The sequence below is a fragment of the Drosophila santomea genome, chromosome 2R (assembly GCF_016746245.2).
Source record: "Drosophila santomea strain STO CAGO 1482 chromosome 2R, Prin_Dsan_1.1, whole genome shotgun sequence".
Lineage (NCBI taxonomy): Eukaryota > Metazoa > Arthropoda > Insecta > Diptera > Drosophilidae > Drosophila > Drosophila santomea.
In genome coordinates, this window is record NC_053017.2 from 11,817,936 (window position 1) to 11,837,308 (window position 19,373).

At 47.7% G+C, this 19,373-nt stretch overlaps 7 protein-coding genes across 8 annotated transcripts; 4 read left to right on the forward strand and 3 right to left on the reverse strand.

Moving 5' to 3' along the window:
- The first annotated feature begins 344 nt into the window (after positions 1-344).
- Positions 345-2,504, forward strand: LOC120445033 (augmin complex subunit dgt3). The gene is made up of 6 exons (XM_039625119.1): positions 345-424; positions 476-804; positions 886-1,248; positions 1,303-1,968; positions 2,027-2,204; positions 2,275-2,504. Exons 1-6 carry the CDS (start codon positions 407-409, stop codon positions 2,416-2,418), a joined length of 1,698 nt encoding a protein of 565 aa, XP_039481053.1. The 5' UTR covers positions 345-406; the 3' UTR covers positions 2,419-2,504.
- A 962-nt stretch (positions 2,505-3,466) lies between these two features.
- On the forward strand, positions 3,467-8,087 carry LOC120446797 (atrial natriuretic peptide receptor 1). Its single transcript, XM_039627953.1, has 10 exons — positions 3,467-3,942; positions 4,011-4,176; positions 4,482-4,559; positions 4,703-4,979; positions 5,037-5,592; positions 5,656-5,771; positions 5,831-5,909; positions 5,966-6,609; positions 6,669-6,993; positions 7,055-8,087. Exons 1-10 carry the CDS (start codon positions 3,467-3,469, stop codon positions 7,887-7,889), a joined length of 3,552 nt encoding a protein of 1,183 aa, XP_039483887.1. The 3' UTR covers positions 7,890-8,087.
- Positions 8,088-8,287: 200 nt separating this feature from the next.
- Positions 8,288-10,567, forward strand: LOC120446084 (fukutin-related protein). The gene is made up of 3 exons (XM_039626872.1): positions 8,288-9,293; positions 9,358-9,474; positions 9,532-10,567. The coding sequence occupies exons 1-3, from the start codon at positions 8,556-8,558 to the stop codon at positions 10,393-10,395; spliced, it is 1,719 nt and encodes a 572-aa protein (XP_039482806.1). The 5' UTR covers positions 8,288-8,555; the 3' UTR covers positions 10,396-10,567.
- A 142-nt stretch (positions 10,568-10,709) lies between these two features.
- Positions 10,710-15,438, reverse strand: LOC120446083 (dynein intermediate chain 2, ciliary). 2 transcript variants are annotated; one of them, XM_039626869.1, is made up of 8 exons: positions 15,253-15,438; positions 13,082-13,515; positions 12,784-13,018; positions 12,296-12,722; positions 12,152-12,229; positions 11,698-12,089; positions 11,225-11,646; positions 10,710-11,161 (listed from the first exon to the last, which is right to left on the reverse strand). In XM_039626869.1, exons 1-8 carry the CDS (start codon positions 15,298-15,300, stop codon positions 10,975-10,977), a joined length of 2,223 nt encoding a protein of 740 aa, XP_039482803.1. In that variant the 5' UTR covers positions 15,301-15,438; the 3' UTR covers positions 10,710-10,974. The 2 variants fall into 2 exon arrangements, with proteins under 2 accessions (XP_039482803.1, XP_039482805.1); XM_039626871.2 differs by having other exon boundaries at positions 13,082-13,512; positions 15,253-15,437.
- Positions 15,439-15,984: 546 nt separating this feature from the next.
- Positions 15,985-17,066, forward strand: LOC120446649. Its single transcript, XM_039627720.2, has 2 exons — positions 15,985-16,570; positions 16,644-17,066. The coding sequence occupies exons 1-2, from the start codon at positions 16,532-16,534 to the stop codon at positions 17,040-17,042; spliced, it is 438 nt and encodes a 145-aa protein (XP_039483654.1). The 5' UTR covers positions 15,985-16,531; the 3' UTR covers positions 17,043-17,066.
- A 77-nt stretch (positions 17,067-17,143) lies between these two features.
- Positions 17,144-17,729, reverse strand: LOC120446650 (U6 snRNA-associated Sm-like protein LSm6). Its single transcript, XM_039627721.2, has 2 exons — positions 17,567-17,729; positions 17,144-17,492 (listed from the first exon to the last, which is right to left on the reverse strand). The coding sequence occupies exons 1-2, from the start codon at positions 17,655-17,657 to the stop codon at positions 17,344-17,346; spliced, it is 240 nt and encodes a 79-aa protein (XP_039483655.1). The 5' UTR covers positions 17,658-17,729; the 3' UTR covers positions 17,144-17,343.
- A 139-nt stretch (positions 17,730-17,868) lies between these two features.
- Positions 17,869-19,295, reverse strand: LOC120445985. The gene is made up of 3 exons (XM_039626718.1): positions 19,166-19,295; positions 18,135-18,220; positions 17,869-18,078 (listed from the first exon to the last, which is right to left on the reverse strand). The coding sequence occupies exons 1-3, from the start codon at positions 19,193-19,195 to the stop codon at positions 17,961-17,963; spliced, it is 234 nt and encodes a 77-aa protein (XP_039482652.1). The 5' UTR covers positions 19,196-19,295; the 3' UTR covers positions 17,869-17,960.
- Between the last annotated feature and the right edge of the window lie 78 nt (positions 19,296-19,373).

Below are 19,373 nucleotides of genomic sequence, written 5' to 3' on the forward strand. Positions count from 1 at the left end.
ATATCGATACAAGTTATTAAAACAGATTTTAATTAAAATTAACTTATGAATTCTTTCAAAGAAGTGATCATTAAATAAAGTTTTTAATTTGATAATATTGTGTCATAGATAACTAAATTTAAGAGTTTTTTTTTAAATTGAAACTTCTCAAAATATATATATATTGAATTTTGGTTTTCATTGCAGATATAATTTTAAATTAACAGAAAAAGAGCAGAGTAAATATTTTATAAAGTTGTGTGGTTTACAAAGCCAAAGATTTCGGAACATTGACGATTTATAATAAATTACGTTTTAAAGCCGCAATCGCCTTTTAATTTTTAAAAGGTACCACCTCTAGTAACGTCTATGGAACCCATCGATATTAGCGATAAGTAATCAGCTTGTGTTGTCATTTTTTTAAAAGATGGGCGATCTGCTGAGCGTATGTAAAATGACTTAAGCTAAGCTCTAATTAATGGCGCCATAATTGCAGAACTCCGAACTTTTTAAGAAGCTGGGAGTGGACAGATCAAACCAGTGGATACTCTACGATGAGCAGATGGAGAAGTTCTTCAAGTTCCTGTCCGGGAACATCACGGATGCGAATATCCTCACAGAGCGACAGGTTCTGGAGCGGGAGGAGATGCAGCGGCGGGACGAGTGGCTCGGTGCTTCGGATCGGGAGCTCCAGCTTCTGCAGATCGAGGCCGAGAGTCCGGGTCTTCTCAATTACAAGCAGCAGGATGTGGACGCCTTGACCATGAGCATAGAGGCAATCGAAGATGCCTCGAGGGATTATGCTACGCTCCTGGAGGACATGATGTAAGGGAAAAGCCTCTGAACACCGGTTTTATAGTCCTCATAAGGGTTATATGCTCAGTTAATATCAATCCACTTTTGCAGGACCACAAAACACTCGATAAATAACCATCTATGCGAGGTGGAATGCGCCACCGCCGAGCTGCAACTGAAGATGACGGATGTGATAGCCGAGTGCCAGTCCAAAGCTAAACAACTGGAAGATCTGCAGCAGGAGAATTGCCGGCTGAGCGCCGAAGCCAAAAAGGCATTTACCGCGCAACAGTTGCCGCCTCTCTTCATGCATCAACTGCCACTGGAGCAGTACTTCCACAAGTGTGACTCATTCATGCAATACGTTACGCTGTATGTGAAGGAAAACTTCAAAATCCAAGACTATGATGAGTTCCAGAGCGTAGAGGCTGATCTTGGGCGTGAGAAGGCCACGCTGGAGGACTTGGAACGCGGGTAAGTACAAGGATCCAATAGTAATGCACCTTAATTGATATGACCGTTTTACAGCATCCAGTTTTATGCACTATCCTATATACGAACAAAGGCCAAGGTTAAGGCCACGCAGTCTCTTATTGACCAGTTGGATCTTGGCAAGATTCACTGCCTCAGTTTGGCGGACATGGCGCGTGAAATGCACGATCTGCAGCTGCTCAACGATTATCAGCTAAGCAACACGCACGATACGCTTTTAAATGATTTGACAATTCACATTCAGCAGCATACTCAGCGCCGTATTGAGCTGGTTCTCTACGAGAACACTAAACTGAAGTTGGAAAGAGCCGTTCAGCGTCACGACAGCGACAAGAAACTGACCAAAATCATCTCAGATGCTCTGTCCAATGCGGAGTTGCTGTGGATTGCGATACAGCTGGACTGCGACAAGAAGCGCAACTGCCTGGACACTTCCGAGGACTTGCGTGACCAAGCGCAGGCCACCTGGCAGAGAATCCAGACCATGCGCTCCATTAATGCCAGCCACCAGGGAATTTGCGCACAGTTTGTGCAAGAGATTGCCAATCTGTTGTCAGCCCACTTGGGACAAAACATTAAGGCTACTGAGGCCAAGGCGTGTCTCTTCGAATACGAAAAGTTCGGTCGTCTGATGTCTTACTCCTTTCAGAGCATGCTGAACAGAAAATCAAGTGCTGCTGTCCAGGATCAGTTAGCGGAGCTGTGAGTTAGAATATATGTAATTTTATTAAATATTTATTAAGTTATTAATATCTTTCAGCAAGCGTTTGGAGCAGACTTTGCGACCGTTTGTCTATGATTCCCCTTTGGAGCAGCCCATGTTTGAGAACGTTCGCTACTTGAGCACCATATACAATGTCACCCAGCAACACAATCGCCTGGATGAGTCGGTGCGATCTCTGCGAAAAGATTTCCGGGAAAATGTCGTGGGGCGCATTGTAAGATTCCCAATGCATTTAGCTATAAAATCTGGACATGTAACATTTTTATTTTTTTTCGAATTTTTAGGAGAGGGATAAGTTGTATCGCTATAGCGTAGACCTTTGGATTTGGTTTCTCACAGAGCCGCAGCGCATGATGCATGCAATTGATGAGGTTAAAAAGGCAGCCGCTGGTGTAATGCGTCCTGTTGGTGGTCTTCATCGCAAATAAACTTAGTTGATTTAGAGCCTGGTTAGTAAATGTTAAAGTATTCAAAAATAAACTGTCCCTAATCAAATGGCAAGATATTAATTTAAGGAATTCTGTATATTCCATTGTAGTTATAATAGCTATAGATTTCTTCGCATAAAAATGATTTACTTCTGGTTACGTACAAATGACATTGGTAATTGCTTTTCCCTCTTTGAAATGCCATTCCCTTGGACTATCAGATTTGGGTTCACTAAACACCAGGCGAATTAAGTCAGCATCGTCTTAAAGCAGTCTACACGAGTGCCACCAAAGAGACACATTAATTGCTGGAGGCACGCGACGGCGTTTCCAAGCGATTACCATTCAAATTTGGCCAAGGAGCAACAAGTGAGGCCATAAAGCCTTGCTCGCCTAACCTAGAGATTCACTTTCCGTCCAGACGAAGCACTTTGCCCGTCGATTTGCAGGCCTCCCATTGGCTGCCAGGACTCGTGCCTGCAGTACGAGTTTTGCCGAGCGGAGGTCCTTGCGGATATAAAAGGACCAACAGTTGTGGCTACTGGCTCACTCGATTATCGCGCTTCGGGCCATCTTTCCATTCTCGACTTCCGGTTTTACAATTGGATAAAGTGAAGTGTTTTGTGTAAAGTATTTGCTTTCTAAAAACTTTAAAAAGTGCTCTTTAAAAACACTAATTGTTTGGACTGCTTTAAGAACTTTAAATTTGAAGGAGCACTGCAAAAGAGTGGAGCATTTTAAAGCTTTAAATGGATAATTACTCGCACCTCATTACCCTTTATTGACATTTGAATTAATTTCAAATTTATATGTGACCCTTAAAACTGAAGTGTTGCTTGGAAAATTTGAGGATCTGGACGGATTTTTGGGTTAAAAAGGCTATTAAGTCTGTAAATGTGATTTAATATTCATAATGAATGGACTATAAGAACATTAATGTCGTAAAGAAAAAGCTTTAGGCTTTGAATGCTAGTTGAATTTTAAGCAGCAAATTAAATCTATCCAGTTACATAATACAATTTTGTACTAAATAGTTGCACTCCACGAAATGCACCTGCTTCGGATCAGCATCCTTGTTTTCTTCCTGATGCTCCCCAACTGCTTCAGTGCCCATCCCAATCCCAGACGCAATGAGATTACCTGGGAGGATCTGAACAAGGACATTAGTCTGGACTCCACTACTTCCCTGTGGAGATTCAATGCCAGTGATGCGAGCTTAGAGCAGAGAATGTACGAGAGGAGCAGGGACTCCAAGTCTCCTCAGCTTTCCAGATACACTGAGGTGGGGGAAATGGGGTCCACAATGCGTGTCTACAATGTTGGGGTTCTAATGGCTTCTCATTTGGGTAAGTGTTTGGGCATCATCATTCAAGATTTCATGGCTCATCAGTTGGACCGTTGGACCTCACCAGATTCCCCATTCGATCTGGAGCGTTGCGGACCGGCCGTGGACTTGGCCTTGGATCAGATCAACAAGGTGTTCCTCAAGCCTCACAACATAACACTACTGAAAAAGAAGGGAAGGTTTGTATATAATCCATCATAAATTGTATTCCACTAGCTCTGATACAACTATTTACCATTTATGTTAGCTACCCATCCTGTTCGGGTGCTCGAGCTCCTGGACTGGCTGCGGACATGCATTTCCAGGACGACGTTATCGCGTTCATTGGGCCAGCCTGCGCCTTTGCCCTTGAGCCGGTGGCCCGGTTGGCCGCCTATTGGAACACGCCCATCATCACCGGCATGGGAGATCAGGTGAGAGCAGTGGGACAGGATTCAGGGACAGGATACCCAAGTCGCGTGTCAGCGAACGCAGCACGCCGCTTTCAATAATGTGACCTCCGACCGGAATGGAATACTCAGCCCTGGGCTCCAGTCTAATCCACATCCCCTTGTGCCACATCCAGAAGTAATCACATTTAGCCAGCTTAATTGTGCTGGTCGTACTCTTGACATTGGCAATTAAATGCCTTTTCGGCTCGCTCTTTAATTTGCATTTAAGTTTGCCCGTATTATTGACAAAAGGCAATCTGCCTCCTATTTCGCCCACCTGCTGCTAGCCGCCTTCTTCGGAAGGTGAGCTTACGGTCACTTCCGGAATCCTGGGTAGGATACACAAGTGGAAGAATGAGAACACGGTAAGTTCTGCCAAAGAGAGAAGTTCATGGATTGCCAATGGTAAAACAATGGTAGTTTCAATTAAATGACATTTAATCTCTGGCCTGGTTTTCCGGCTTGAGCAACGGGCTACTAGCCCCTACGATACTTTTACTACTTGCAGGGCATGTTCAAGGACAAATCCAAGTACCCGACGCTCACCCGGATGTCCTACTGCCAGTGCCGACTCATCCTGGTCTTCGCCAGCGTCATTCGGCAGTTCAACTGGAATCACGTGGCCCTGCTGGTGGACAGATCGGAGCTCTTCTCGTGGACGGTGGGCAAGAATCTGGAGTACGGTCTGCGGCAGGAAGGACTCCTGAGCTTCGTCAAGGAGCTCAACGGTAACGAGGAGGAGGTGTACGAAAACTATCTCAAGGATGCCAGCATGTATGCAAGAGGTGAGTGGCCCATAAAAGGATATAGCAGGTATTTAAGATTACCTGGATCCTGATCAGTTGTCATCCTGTCGGTTCGCGGAGTTCTGGTGCGCAAATTCATGCTGGCAGCCCACAGCTTGGGCATGACCAATGGCGAGTGGGTGTTCCTGGACGTGGAGATCTTTCAGAGCGAGTACTGGGGCGACAAGGGGTGGGAGATGAAGGATGAGCACGACGCCAAGGCGCGCAAGGCATATGAAGCCCTGCTGAGGGTGAGTCTCCTGCAGCCGACGAGTCCCACGTTCCAGGATTTTGCCGACAATGTGAGGGAGAATGCGCTCTACGATTACAACTACACGTTTGTCGAGGGCGAGGAGGTGAACTTCTTCATTGGGGCATTTTACGATGGCGTCTACCTGCTGGGCATGGCCTTGAACGAGACCCTCACCGAGGGTGGTGACATCCGGGATGGGGTCAATATCACCAGGCGGATGTGGAATCGCACCTTCGAAGGCATCACCGGGCACGTCCGCATCGACGACAATGGTGACCGGGATGCGGATTACTCCATTCTGGATCTGGACCCCATCAATGGAAAGTTCTCGGTTGTGGCCCATTACTCCGGCGTACACAAGTGAGGGTGTTTCATTTAAGTTTCAAGTTTAATTTGCTTAATTATATCATTGTTTTTTTAAAGATTATATTCAGCTGTTGAAGGCAAGAAGATACATTGGCCTGGTGGACGGGAGGAGCCACCGCCGGATGTGCCTCCCTGTGGGTTCCTGGGAAACTCCACCGACTGCCTCGGGAACTGTAAGATACATTGAATAGTATAGCACATCTGTATAATATATTATAAATCCTTATTACAGTTTCTACCATTATGTACTCCGTGTTTGGACTGGTCCTTTTCCTGGGTCTCGTCTTTCTGGTCATCTGCCTTCTACAAAAGTAAGTTAATTTACTTACCTAAATATTTCGTGTATTTATTCAGACACCGATTTCAGGCAGATGAAGCTCAGCAAGGAGCTGAACAACATGTCCTGGCGTGTGCGACCCGATGATGTGCTCATCGAGATGGGCGGCATGTTTGGTTCGAAGGGAGGCTTGCAGCGCCTGGACGTTGAGAACATCTCGTTGCAGCAGTTCGGCATCCACTCTGGTCGAGCCTCGATAGCCAGCTTCACGTCTCTGCCGCCGCAAGTGTACACCACCATTGGTCAGTTCAAGGGTGAGCGGGTGGCCATCAAGAAGGTGAACGTAAAGAAGGTGGACCTAACGCCGCAGCTCCTCTGGGAGATCAAGCAGGCACGGGATGTGAGCCACGAGAATACGGTGCGTTTCGTGGGCGCCTGCATCGATCTGCCGCGACCCACCGTGCTCATCCTCACCGAATACTGCTCGAGGGGCAGTCTGAAGGATGTGCTGGAGAACGAGGCCATCGAGCTGGACTGGAACTTCCGCATGTCCCTCATCCATGACATCGTCAAGGGCATGAACTATCTGCACAACAGCGATGTGGCTGCCCACGGAAAGCTGAGGTCCTGCAATTGCCTCATAGACGGACGATTCGTACTCAAGATCTCCGACTTTGGACTGAGAACGTTGACTACGCCCTCTGACTTTGTGCGGGATCAGAACTACTATCTGAGTGAGTTTCAGAGCCATAAAACCAGTTTTTTAATTACTGAGCATACAAAATTATTTCAGAACTTTTGTGGATTGCTCCGGAACTCCTGCCACTGACCTCCATACCTGGTTGCTGTCCAGCCACGCAGCGCGGCGATGTGTACTCCTTTGGCATAATTCTGGAGGAGATCGTCAATCGTGGTGGACCCTACCAGGAGGCGCGCCAGCAAATGGACGTTCACACGATCCTGCACAAGGTGCGCCAGTGCAATGGTTTCCGTCCGCTCATCAGAGAGCGCGAGTGTCCTCCGGATCTGCTGGAGCTGATGGAGAAGTGCTGGGCAGACAACCAGGAGGAGCGGCCCACTTTCTCCACCATACGCAGCAATATTCGCACTATAATGAAGTAAGTGTCCCTCTATAAGTAATGGCCACTTAGTTATTAGTTAATATAAAACCAAACATAGAGGCTTCTGTGAAAATCTGATGGATGATCTACTAAATCGCATGGAGCAGTATGCCAACAATCTCGAGAGTCTCGTCGAGGAGAAAACGCGTCAATTGAGCCTGGAAAAGCAGCGCACGGAGGAGCTGCTCTACCAAATCCTGCCGCGTCCAGTGGCCCAGCAATTGATGGCCGGCGATCTCGTGGAGCCGGAGGAGTTCAGCAGCGTGACCATATACTTCAGTGACATCGTCGGCTTCACCGAACTGTGCGCCCGCAGCAGTCCCATGGACGTGGTCAACTTTCTTAACGACTTGTACAGCACCTTTGACCGGATCATTGGCTTCTATGACGTTTACAAGGTGGAAACAATTGGTGATGCCTATCTGGTGGTTTCTGGACTGCCGGAGCCCAATGGTGACAAGCATGCTCGCGAGATTGCTCTCATGGCCCTGGACATCCTTCGAGCAGTCAGCTCCTTCAATCTCCGCCACAAGCCGGAGTACAACATCCAGATACGCATTGGGATGCATTCGGGATCAGTGTGCGCCGGCGTCGTTGGCAAGAAGATGCCACACTATTGTCTGTTTGGAGACACGGTCAACACGGCGTCCAGAATGGAGAGCACTGGCCAGCCGGGCAAGATTCATGTATCCTCCGCGACCAAGGCCATTCTGGACAAGTTCGGCACCTTCCAAATGGAGCAGCGCGGCGATGTCGAGCTGAAGGGCAAGGGCACGGTCACCACCTACTGGCTGAATAGCACCTCCGAGGGCGAGGCACGTCCTCCCACTCCGCAGATCCTGACCACCGACGAGGTGCCCTTCCCGCTGCTCTTCGCCGGCATGGGAAAGTAGTCGTCTTAGCATCGATTTCGTACAAATCAGTATTATTTTGGGGTCTCCCGAAAGTCCCATTCAAAATTCTATATAACTATAACTTCATTAAACTTTTCAAGGGATGCGGGAACACTCACCTGATAAACATGTCCTCAGAAACTTATTTTATACTGTATTGAAATAAAAAGAAAACTCGCTTTTAATGTTTTAATAATACCTGGTTTTCATAATTTTATTATTTGTATTTCAATTTAAGTTTGTGCTTTATAGGCGCGAAAAGCGCAGTGGAAAGCTTTTGAAAATGTCATGATATACGGTCACTTATCCTGGGAGCAAGCTTTTCATCCTTTTTTCCAGCTCCGGCGCCATCAGCTGTTCGAGCTGAAAGCGCTTTTCCGCGGGGGAGGAAATCGGTGTTTGCGCATAGCCGACGAAAAAGGAATTGGCACAAAAACAAAGTTCTCGAAAAGCGGAAAATAAAATAGTAAATGAGTGAATTAGCCAAGCCAAGTGCACATTGAGTATGAGCAACCACCATCCTTGGAAGGATCTGCTGATGAAGCCAGTGTCCAGAGATATGCCCGCCAGTCATGTAGATGCAGTGTAGATACCCCGGTGGACAAACAGATACACACACCACTAGAATCTAGCGAATCACATCGAGCACATCCTGCATCCCTCGGAATGAAGGTGTTCCGGTTGCGTCTGGTCAAGCTGCTGCTGCTTGGATTCCTGCTGGCCAACCTGGTGTTCCTCTATTACACGTGGAACACGCTGCTCTGGCGTCGGATAAGTAGAGCTCTATCCGGAGAATCCATGCCGGCAGAGGAACCGCCAAAGGCGGCTAAACTGTCGCCCAAGGACAAGCTGCGCAATGCCAACAAACACATTCGCAAGTCCATCACCATCGTGTTCTATGGCCACTACAACTTCGAGCAGGATCTGAAGGCATCGATCGACAGTATCCTGGACGTGATACCCAACATGCCCATCCTGGTGCTCCAGGATGGCGGTGCTGAGTACGCCTATCCGCCGGTCATCTATGAGCGCAATCTAACCGCCGGAGAGGAGCGCACCGTGTTATTCCAGAGCCTGTCCTTTGATGTGCGCCGCACGCGGCAGGAGCTGAATCCCTTGGCATCCATTCGCACCAAGTACGCACTCATCATGCCGGACGGTGTGCGGCTGAGCAGCAAGAACATCCTGCAGAAGATTCTGCGCGAGATCAACTCAATGGGCTTGCCGGGGCAGCCCAAGGAGCAGCGTCCTGCGGTGCCGCCGGAGCAGCTGGTGCGCCGCATGGTGCTGGTACCCTTTGCCGGCAATCTCAAGTCCTTCAGCAGCTGCGTCAGGATGAACCTGGATCTGCCCGACTGGACACTGGAGCTGGTGGCCACCAACGATACCAGACGATGTGATTTGGTGGGTAAAACTATTATGGGTAACTATTAAGTTTATTTGGTTAAAATAATATCTTTCTAAGCAGTTCCTGCAGAAGCACGCGATCCTTTTGGATGCAGCTGCTCTGGGCGCCATGCCCGAGCCCTTCTCCCTGCCCTTTCCGGAAATGCTCTACATGCAGGCCAAGATAGCCAATCTCTCGGTGAGTAGTTTCCTCTCACTGCTTCGTAGCAGTAGTAACACTGGAAATCCTGTCTAGACCACGGTGTTCCCGCAAGCCTTTCAGGAGGGACGGCGTCTGTTTGCCTCCTTCCACACCAAACAGCGGAGGATGGACCTGCGTCGTCGGCAATTCCGTGAGATGTACAAGAAGCTGCAGATCAAGCGGATCGTGCGAAGGGCATACCGAGTGCCAGGAAAGGCTCAGGCCCGGGAGGTGTGGGGCCAGGGTCACGGCCTGGTCCTGGACGGCCAGTTCTCGTCGTCGAACACCTCGCTGCCCCTGATCACCGACATCGATCTGTTCGGCTGCGAGCGGACCACCAAGTCCTGCATAGGTAGTGTGTATAACGAGAGACCCTACTACGCCTACCTGGGCAAGCACACGCCACCCTGCTGCCTGGACAAGCTGAGGACGACCTTTAACCATGTGCTGGAGGAGTTCGAGAACGTGGGCATCCGCTACTGGCTGGACAATCGAGCCCTGCAGAGCGCCATCGAAACGAACCACCTGTCTCCGGATGCCTACGACATTGACATTAGCTTCAATGTCCAGGACCTGGAGCGATCCAATGCGATGAAGAAGTCGCAGAGCAAGCCGTATGTGGACAACGAGGGATTCTACTGGATAAAGGCCACCGATGGCCATCATTTCCGCGTCCAGTTCTCCAAGCCCAACCAGGTGGGCGTCAACCTGCTGCCCTATGCCATCAGTGGAACGGAGGCGAAGGCAAGTGGCTTCTTTGGCTGGAAGGCCAGGAGCTTCTCGGCGGACTACCTGCATCCGATGTCCACGGTGCTCTTCCTGGGCAAGAGTGTTATGTGTCCAAACAATGTGCTGGAGTATCTGGAGGAGAAGCGCATCAGGGTGAAGTCCGCCGACTTGGATGCGGATGAGGAGTGAGACCACTTCAATTATACGAGTATCCGGTTTTAAAAACACAAAATGTCGTTTACTCACTGAAGTGTCTGTGAAAAGAATATTTTCTTTTTTTTTGCTGAACACTAAGATTATTAACGAAAACGTGATTATTAAGGAATTATAGAATGAAGCCAACTAAAGTAAGTAATTAGTTCAGGTTCTTCATATTAATGTGGTATTAAAATCAATGTACTAATCATCCGACTGAACAATCCCTAAAATTTCATTTCTATGAAATCTCATTTAAAGATCACTCACTTAAGATCTAACTGAAGCTACCTTAAAACGGATTTGACTACGGTTTTATTGTATAATTTATTTCGTTTCTAAGCATATATACAATTTGGTGACTATATACATTGCTTCTAAGTTCCTTATGTTGGTTGACCTCAACGTTGATAGCAAATTTTTGTTAGATGGATAGGAACATAGAGTAACACAAGACGGATGAATCGAGATTCCTTCAGAACCAGCAGATAATCTATATGTGTAAAATATAATACATCAACTCGGAATAAAGTGTTTTTCTGGGCTGGATTCATGATCTCGGGATCTAGGGATTTAGCTGCGCACGGTTGTGGCTGCATCGGGCACCACAGTTCCGCCCTCTGGAAGTTCCCGCACCAGGGAGAGCAGCTTCTCCAGCTTGCCAGTCTGCAGGGTGTGCTGGTCGAGATACAGCTGCTTCTTCGGCGGCTTGACCATCATCCGAAGATTGGGCGATAGCTTCAGCGATGTGGTGACGCCCCTAATGGTACAATTTATAATATAAACATTCAAATATAAAGTTAATACAATCTACGCTACTGACTTCTCATCGCCCACCACAATGAAGGCGAGCTTCTCGTTGAAGGACAACCTGGTGAGCTTGTTCTTCCGCTTCGGCACCACAGCCTGGACGCAGATGGGCTTGTATTTGTTCACATTTAGATCGAAAACGTGCACCTTGCCCTCGGTGGTCACGGCTGCGAATACGGTGCTCGAGTACGGAGCCCACTTGACATCGCCCACGGCGGCGCCCAGATCGAAGATGAACAGTGGATCGGGACGCATATCCTCCCACACCTTAACCCTCCAATCGGCGCCGCAGGACACGAAGATGTTGCTGTTGAAGCGATTGAAGTCAATGCGATAGACGGACATGTTGTGGGCATAGTAGGTCATCAGGTACTTGGAGCTGAACGCCGTGCTGCACTTGTAGATATAGCCACACTCGGTGCCCACTAGAAACACCTACGAATTTGCGTAAAATCAATAAAATCAAAACACATCGATTATCTGTACCTTGTTATCCACTGGATGGAAGACCATGCAGGATCCTCCGCTTTTCAGGGTGACCTTCGTGCCATCTGGACCGTCCACCAGTCCGTTTTCGCGGTACAATGTGATAATGGTGGTGACCCACAGTTTGTTCTGCATGAGGATCCAGTTGAAGACTCGCCCATCGGAGGACACCGAAAAGAAGTTGACCTCGCCATCGGCCATGTCCAGTCCCCACTTGATCTGCCACACGCACTCGCCGTGCTTGCAGTTGACCCCTTTGGACACATAAAGTGGCTCCTTGCAGTCCTCGCGAAGATTGTAGACCGCGACATTGCCGTCATAGAGACCGATCACCGCCAGAAAAGGATACGTTGGATGGATGTCGCAGCACATAACCCCACAGTCGGTTTGAACTGAAATCGAAGAAAGGACCTTCAATGAGTTCTGAAAAAGGAATGGGTGAACTAGAACTTACTTATGTAGTCCGGGAATGAGGGATTCTTCACAGTGAACAGACACAAGTAACCCTCGTTGGTCTGCTTCATGAAGTCATCTGAAAAGGATAATGGTAACCATTATATATATAGGTAACCAAAGGTGTACATTATTTTTATATTACGAGATCCGAAGCAGACGGCAAAGAGATCGTAGTAGCTCGGATTGAACAGGATGTCGGTGACGTTCATCTTCTTGGTCCTGTCGTACTGGAACTTCCAGAGTGGCAGCAGGTTGCCCTCACCCTCGCGAAACTCGTCCGCCGGATCCTCCCAGTAGCGATAGTCGTGGGCGATGTCATCGTAGATATTCTGATTGATCATCCGCTCGAGAATCTGCCAGCACTTTAGATACTTCTTGTTCAGCTGCTCGGCAATGGCCGACTTGTCCCGGAACTTCTTCTCCCTCCTGCCGCGCTTGCGATCCTCCTTCTTGCTGCCGTCCTTCTGGGACTCCGCAAAGTTTTCCATATACGAATCATAGATGACCCACTGCAGCACATTGGCCCCGAACTGGGAACGGGGCGGTGGTATGGTCTGGGTGTCTACATTCTAGAAGGATAAAATGACAGATATATATATAAGATCTTTTCACTACACTGGTGTCATTTACCCTTTTGGGATTCGTATAGGTGAGGGCACCTCGTTCGCAGTAGTTGAACTGGTTGATTAGCTTGCGTTTCTTGGATGAAACGGCCGCCGCCTGCTGGGCGGGCTCATCGTCCTCTTGGCGGGCAACGGCGCCCTCACCCTCGCCCTCGCCTTCGCCCTCATCACCCTCGGTGCCCTTGGCCTCCTCGTCGTCCTCCTCCTCGACATCCTCGTCTTCTCCGCCGCCGTCCTTTGCGCTTTTGCATCGAAAAGGATTCACATGAGTAGCAAGTTATGAGCGAACTGGTGGAACTACTCACTTGCCCCCATCATCGTCCTCCTCACCCTCTCCCTCCTCACCATCGACGTTGTCGGTCTCGCGCTGCTCCACCACCGTGTAATTGGGCATGGGCAGTGGGTAGCCAATCTCGTCCGACTCCTCGATCTGGCGGCGACCCTCTTCGGAGTCCACGTGCAATGAGTTTCCGGGGAAGGCGATCAGGGTGACCGTGTTGCCGGGCACCGGAGCCAGAACGAACTCGCCCTCCTTGAAGCTGTAGACGACGAGATTGCGGATGATGTTGGTGTTGGTGGGGGTCAGCACCTTGGTGATCTCCTCGCCCAGTTCCGCCTCGGTGAGATCGAGCTGGTCGTCGGGCTTGAGCAGCTGGCGCGACTTCATCCAGGCCTCGAAGTCATCGGCATCGCCGCCACCACCCCCAGCGCCTTCTGTCTTGTTCTTGGAGGTCCTCAGCTGGGGAAATTGGATCAACAGTATGACTAACTCAGTGAACCGATGGAGTAGGTGGTTTTCCAAAGTGTGTGGTGCATGCAACATTCCACTGAAGGTGCCACGAAAGAAACGAAGCTAGGAGGGGAATCCTTGGGAATGGACACTTACCTGACATTACAGCGAACATGGAATACCTGACGATGTGGGTGCAAACTAGTTATTGGGGCAGGTGAGAGGAGGAATCATGAGACAGAGAGAGGAGAACCAAGCAGTATGCGGCATGCGACTTGAAAGTAGATATATACATAGTAGATATATCCAAATATCGGTTGATAGGCACAATGGACAGGCAGGCGTTACCTCGTCGCCATCACAATCGCTCTGGCTGGCGATCTCAGAATCCTCCACAGGATCGCCGGTTCCCGTGGCACTCGCAACCTCTGACATTGCGGTGAGATATATATGATCTATATGTGATCTGAGATGGAGAGCTACGACTACGAGTTCAGATTTAGTTTCGAGAAAACGACTACGGGTTGTATTTACAAGTCGTACATATATGGAAAGATATCGGTTATATACGTTAGACACAGACAGGCACTTGTGGTATTTACAGATCCCTACATTGCCATGCGTTTCAGAATCTGATTATTTCGCAAATATACAATATCACACCGATAGAAATTAGAATAGATATATCCTTAAGATTCTGAAACGCACTGCAGCCACACTCACAGGCACACAGATCTACTCGGTTAGCTAAGAGTTGCTAGTGGGGATGCAATCTAGTGGTCATATACCGCCATGGCCTTGTTGGCTAGCTTCCACATCCTGGCAGAGGTAATTCAAGTACTTTGGGTGGGGCAAGATTTAAACTGAGTACGGAAATGTATCCGGATTGTGGTAATCCGGGAAATCTGCGCGGCGAGAACGGCGGCCCAAGACTGAGACCCAAAAAAGGAGCCACAGCTTTTTGGAGCCAAGACATTCGTGATGACGTCCGCCACGTCAGCGGCCTCTTCACCGGCGAAGGCGAACAACTTTCGTTGTTCCGTTGTGCCTGACATCACAACGGGATGAGGTGGAATAAACAAGTTGCACACACAACTCGATTAGCAGCAGGTCCCGGGAATGAGGATGTGGGGATAACAGCGAAGCAGATTGGCTCTTACATAAAAACATATTTATTTTGATGTGCATCCAAATGAATAAGGTGAGCCTAGGGTCGTATACGTGAGTGATTTATCGACTCTTTTATTGCGTTGCGCCTGATGAGCCTTCGACACTCACATCCTGCACAGGACAGGCCAGTCCCCATGGTCCCAAATAAATTGGTAGCTGTAACTAAATTGCAAGGACCCGAGCCCTCTCTCTCCGCATTTTCCAGCTTGGCACGCACATGGTGGTCGCTACTCCTCCGTCACTCCGCCACTACGGCACTCCGACGTTACTCCTCCGCCCCGGAGCCGAGCCGGATGGGTCCGGAAATTGCAAATTATGTTCCGTGACAAAGTTCCATCAAGGCGGGCTGCCTGACGGAGCCAAGCTTTCAGCCAAACTTATTAAAAAGTAAGCGCAAATAGGCGCAAACAATTTTTAAACACAAAAATAGACGTTGTGCCGCAGCAAGGACCTCGATTTTGCCACTACGCCGCCAGCTTTCGTGGCGAAAGGATGTGTGCTTGGCCGGAGTGTAAGTGGCACAAAGTGCAGTGTATATAAGGGTATCTGAGTCGGTGTCACTCCTTCTATACTTACCTTCCCCTTCGTCTGCTTGCCGTCGCCTTTTCCCGCTTTTGTGGCCATTTTACTGGCGATTGCTTCGTTTTTTTTTTCACTGGAAATCCTCAAGTTTTAGAACGAAATTTATGTCTAAAATTTAAACAACTGGAAATAATTGTGTTTGTTATTTAAGTTTGCTCTGCTGACAGCGACCTCAAAAGTGTTTTGATGCGTGCGTGTTTCACAACATCGAAGCTAACTGAGCCCTAACTTTACGTAATCCTGTGGCCAAGGACCCGTCTGCCAATCCTTTGGCATAATGGCTTTGTTTGTTTCAGTTTCTATAGAAATTTGGCCTGCGACCTACGCACTCGGTTACCGTCGCTATTTGCATATCGATTGGATGTAGGAAATGTCCTTTAACAAAGTTAGGTTTGCCATTTTTGGAAACCATCCTCCCAGAGTTGGATATAATAATAAAAACTATAGAATAACTTTATTCAATCAGTTTACTGGTTTTCTTATGGCATTTGTGTATTATAAATGTACTGCCAAGTTAATAAATATTTCCAGTTTTGATCCAGCTGGATGTATGTAAGTATCCTCACAGGTAAAGTTTAAAAACCATCTAAAAGATACATATGATAAAAATGTAAATGTGTAACTTCCGCCACAAATTTAATTTAATAAAGCAAAATGTTTTATAATAATTATACAATAAATTCAATTTAATTATCAAACAAAAATGATAAATTCAAACTTTTCCATTTCTATCTCCATTTGTTAAGTAATCTTGTAGATTAAGAGCAGTGCTTAACTAAATGTTTCCCTAATTTATCAGCTAATGACCACACGTCTTTCGATCAAGATGCATAAATTATGGAAACAGGTGCTCCATATGCAGCTAGATGCACCGATCTTGGGTCGCCCAAACAAAGCAGCCTCATTAAGATCCAGAGATTGTAATCAATCCAGTGGCCATGCCAGCGGAGTGGATCCGCTGTGGTGACGAGCGCTTTGATTGGAACGCCTCTGGATGCGACATGCATATTAATTAATGGTGACCGGTGACTGTTACATTTGGCTGGGCTCTGGTGGACACCGCGTCGGGCGGAATTGGGCAATGCGAATCGGTAGTGGGATATTGCAACAGAATACAAGACCTGAGAGCGATTGCAAATCGCTGGGCAGTCGGACATGGGAGGCGGACTCAATCGATGGCCCTGCAGTTGGCCGAATTTATTCAAATCAGTTGAATTCGGCGTGGAGAAGCGTATAGGTGTCGTCGTCTGCTCGGATCTTCGTGTCAATTGCAATGTGCAAATACGTCTTAATTGCTGCACTGGCCGTAATGGTAAGTGGTCAATTAAAGCAGCCACCCAGCCACCATAATCACCAGCCCATTAACATTGCCCTTGGCTGCACAGTGCTCCCTGGTGCGAGTTCAAGCCACGCTGCACGATCTGCCCCGGGTCTTTGACTTCTCCAACGTGGATCTGGTGAACTTCCAGTACTTCAAGAACCTGGCATCGCAGGATCCGCGCACCGCCGCCACCGCCAATCCGTTTCTGGAGCACTTTCAGAAGAAGAAGGCGGTGCTGGACTATCTGGACCGCCTGTTCTTCGGCAACTCCCCGTTCCAGCAGCCCAGCGAGATACCCTTCGATCCGCACTTCGGTCGCTCCTGGCGTCCGGTCTACGAGCGGAAGTTCGGATATCGCGGGGAGCGCCTGATCGCTGCTTTGGGTTCTGGTTATTCGGTGCCACAGCTGCGCCACTTTGGAGCCATTCCCCGCGAGTATGGCACTCCGCACTATCCCAGTTGAGTGCGGATTGCACATGAGCTGCTCTAGATAGTGTATTTATGGAATAAACTTAAGAAACGAATCAAGCATGGTGATGGTAAGGGTATTAAAAGTCTGTTGGATTTGGTTTGTATACAGGACGATGAGAAGTTGGTTCAGCTTTAATATTGAAGTATGAAACACTTGTGGTGTCGCAGAAGCTCTCTGCAGGAACCAGCGGAATCAAATAGCTTCCTGACTACGAACTTAAGGTAGCCATGTCAGTTGACTATATTTTTGTGGACCATGTTGTATTTGGGGAATAGACTTAGGCGCTACGATTTCAGACCCTCCGCTTCTGCGTGGAAATGTAGAGGACGTTGTTGCCGCGGATGAAGGCGTCGCCGTACTTGTTCTTCAGCTGCCCATTCACGTACTCCTCCGTCTGCTCCAGGCAGATGTTCATGTAGCCATCCAGACAGGCCAGCACACCTGGAATTTGGTCAGTAAATGCGGAAAATTGGTAAACGTGATGAACTCATTGTGTGGGAACTCATTGAACGCACCTCGGTAGTCCACGCCGTTGTTCAGTTTGACGGCGACGGGGCGACCGTGTATCTGGTTGATGAACTGCGACAGCGCCTCTTTGCGGGACATTTTTAATAGATTATTTCAAAATAAATGCAAATTTACAAAACCTTTCGGCAACAATAATAATAATTAATGAAGCCGTTGGTATTTTATGCCGGCAGTGCTGCGGTCACACTGCGTGTTTGGTTAGGTAGCAACACAACTTGGCAGTGTGACCAGCGCTAGCCGCCCCAATAAGAGCGCCCTCTGTTGTTCACGTTTTTGAATTTAAAAATTGTTTTTTGGGTTAAGAAAAAAAGTTTAATTTAAATAAAGCAGCAAATAGAATACATCGATTACAAACTACATTGCATTTAATCGTAGTTAAGCCTAGTGTATGCCCTCTAAAGGCGTGTAGGTCTTGTATTGATACAATTCCGGTCCGCCGTAGCCGTAGAGAAGTTTTCCGCGCCCGTGCTCATCGTAGTAGGGATAACGGTACTTGGGCCTGAAATATATTGTTTAAAAATAAGTTAAAAATAGTTCTAATTTACAAATGCATACCTTTCGAAGTACTGGAAGTTCGGTGCCTTCGGCTGCACTGTGGCAAAAGATGTGTGCGCCACAAAGGCGACAATAAACAAAATGAGCTGCAAGTTAAAGAAAGTCGTTGAGGAACATTTAATATTTGTTTAAATGTTTAGTCAATTGATACACGATGCTTCTCAACCTGCAACTCGTGAGTTAATTATGGGGTAAACTTTAAATTGCTATTTATATCTGAATTATAGGAGCTCCATTTGGACTCAAAATTTCGAAATAGAAGACCAAAAATGCTTATGATTTCCAAATATTTATTTAAATCATTGTGAACAAAGCAGTCAGATAATTATTTAAGTGTTTTAGATTTACAATCTAATTTAAATGCGATGGCGGCAATTAAAAGCAGTGGCATGCTGTAAGTAAAAGTGCGACTTCAATTGAATTTCTTAAAGAAAACCTATCTTTGTGAAAGCAGATTAATTTGGCCCAATGCGGAATGGCTCACTGTGTCAGCTGCACGAAAGTGGTAATAAATGTGAGTGCGACGACAGTCAAGAAATCGCTTTCAGGCATTTGAGCCAACTTGTAAGCAACGGTTTGTTGACGCCGGTTATGCAATTACACCAACAATAATAACCGCGATGCGCAACTTGGCCACAACTTGTTGCCCGGAGATTATGACACATTTCGCTTGGCTTTCAACTTGGCCAAAAGAGAGCGCCCAAGAGAGCCAGATCGTGTCTTTCAAGGTCTTCCCATCGCAAGAGAGAGCCTTCGAATTTGGCCCACATATGGTTCGAAAATGTGTCAATTGTCTGGCCGCCAAAAAAAAAAGAAAATAAAAAGCGAAAAACAAATGGATTTTGAACGAAGAACCGACACGGACTCATTGGAAATTCAAGTCACTATTTTCAACCGACGCAGACGGTTTTCTTTTGGGTGCGACTTTCGCGCAGAAAAGGCGGAAATTGTGTCAGTGGACCTGGGCTCCACAAGGTGTTAATTCGGCAGGTACACCCTAGAAATTCTGTATCTTACTATCTCAAACTTACGGGCAGCAGCAGGGCACTCAACCTAGCCATGGTTTTTCAAATATGGATGTACGAGTATAGTATCAATCACTGGCGTAACGGTAAAGCTAAAGCTAGGACCGAGCGGTACGTGGATGTTAGCCGATCGCGTTTTGTTTGGCAACTGAATTGCCAGTGCATTGCCAGTCGGGCAACCAAAAGACGCGCTCCACGAAGAGCGGGAAAAAAG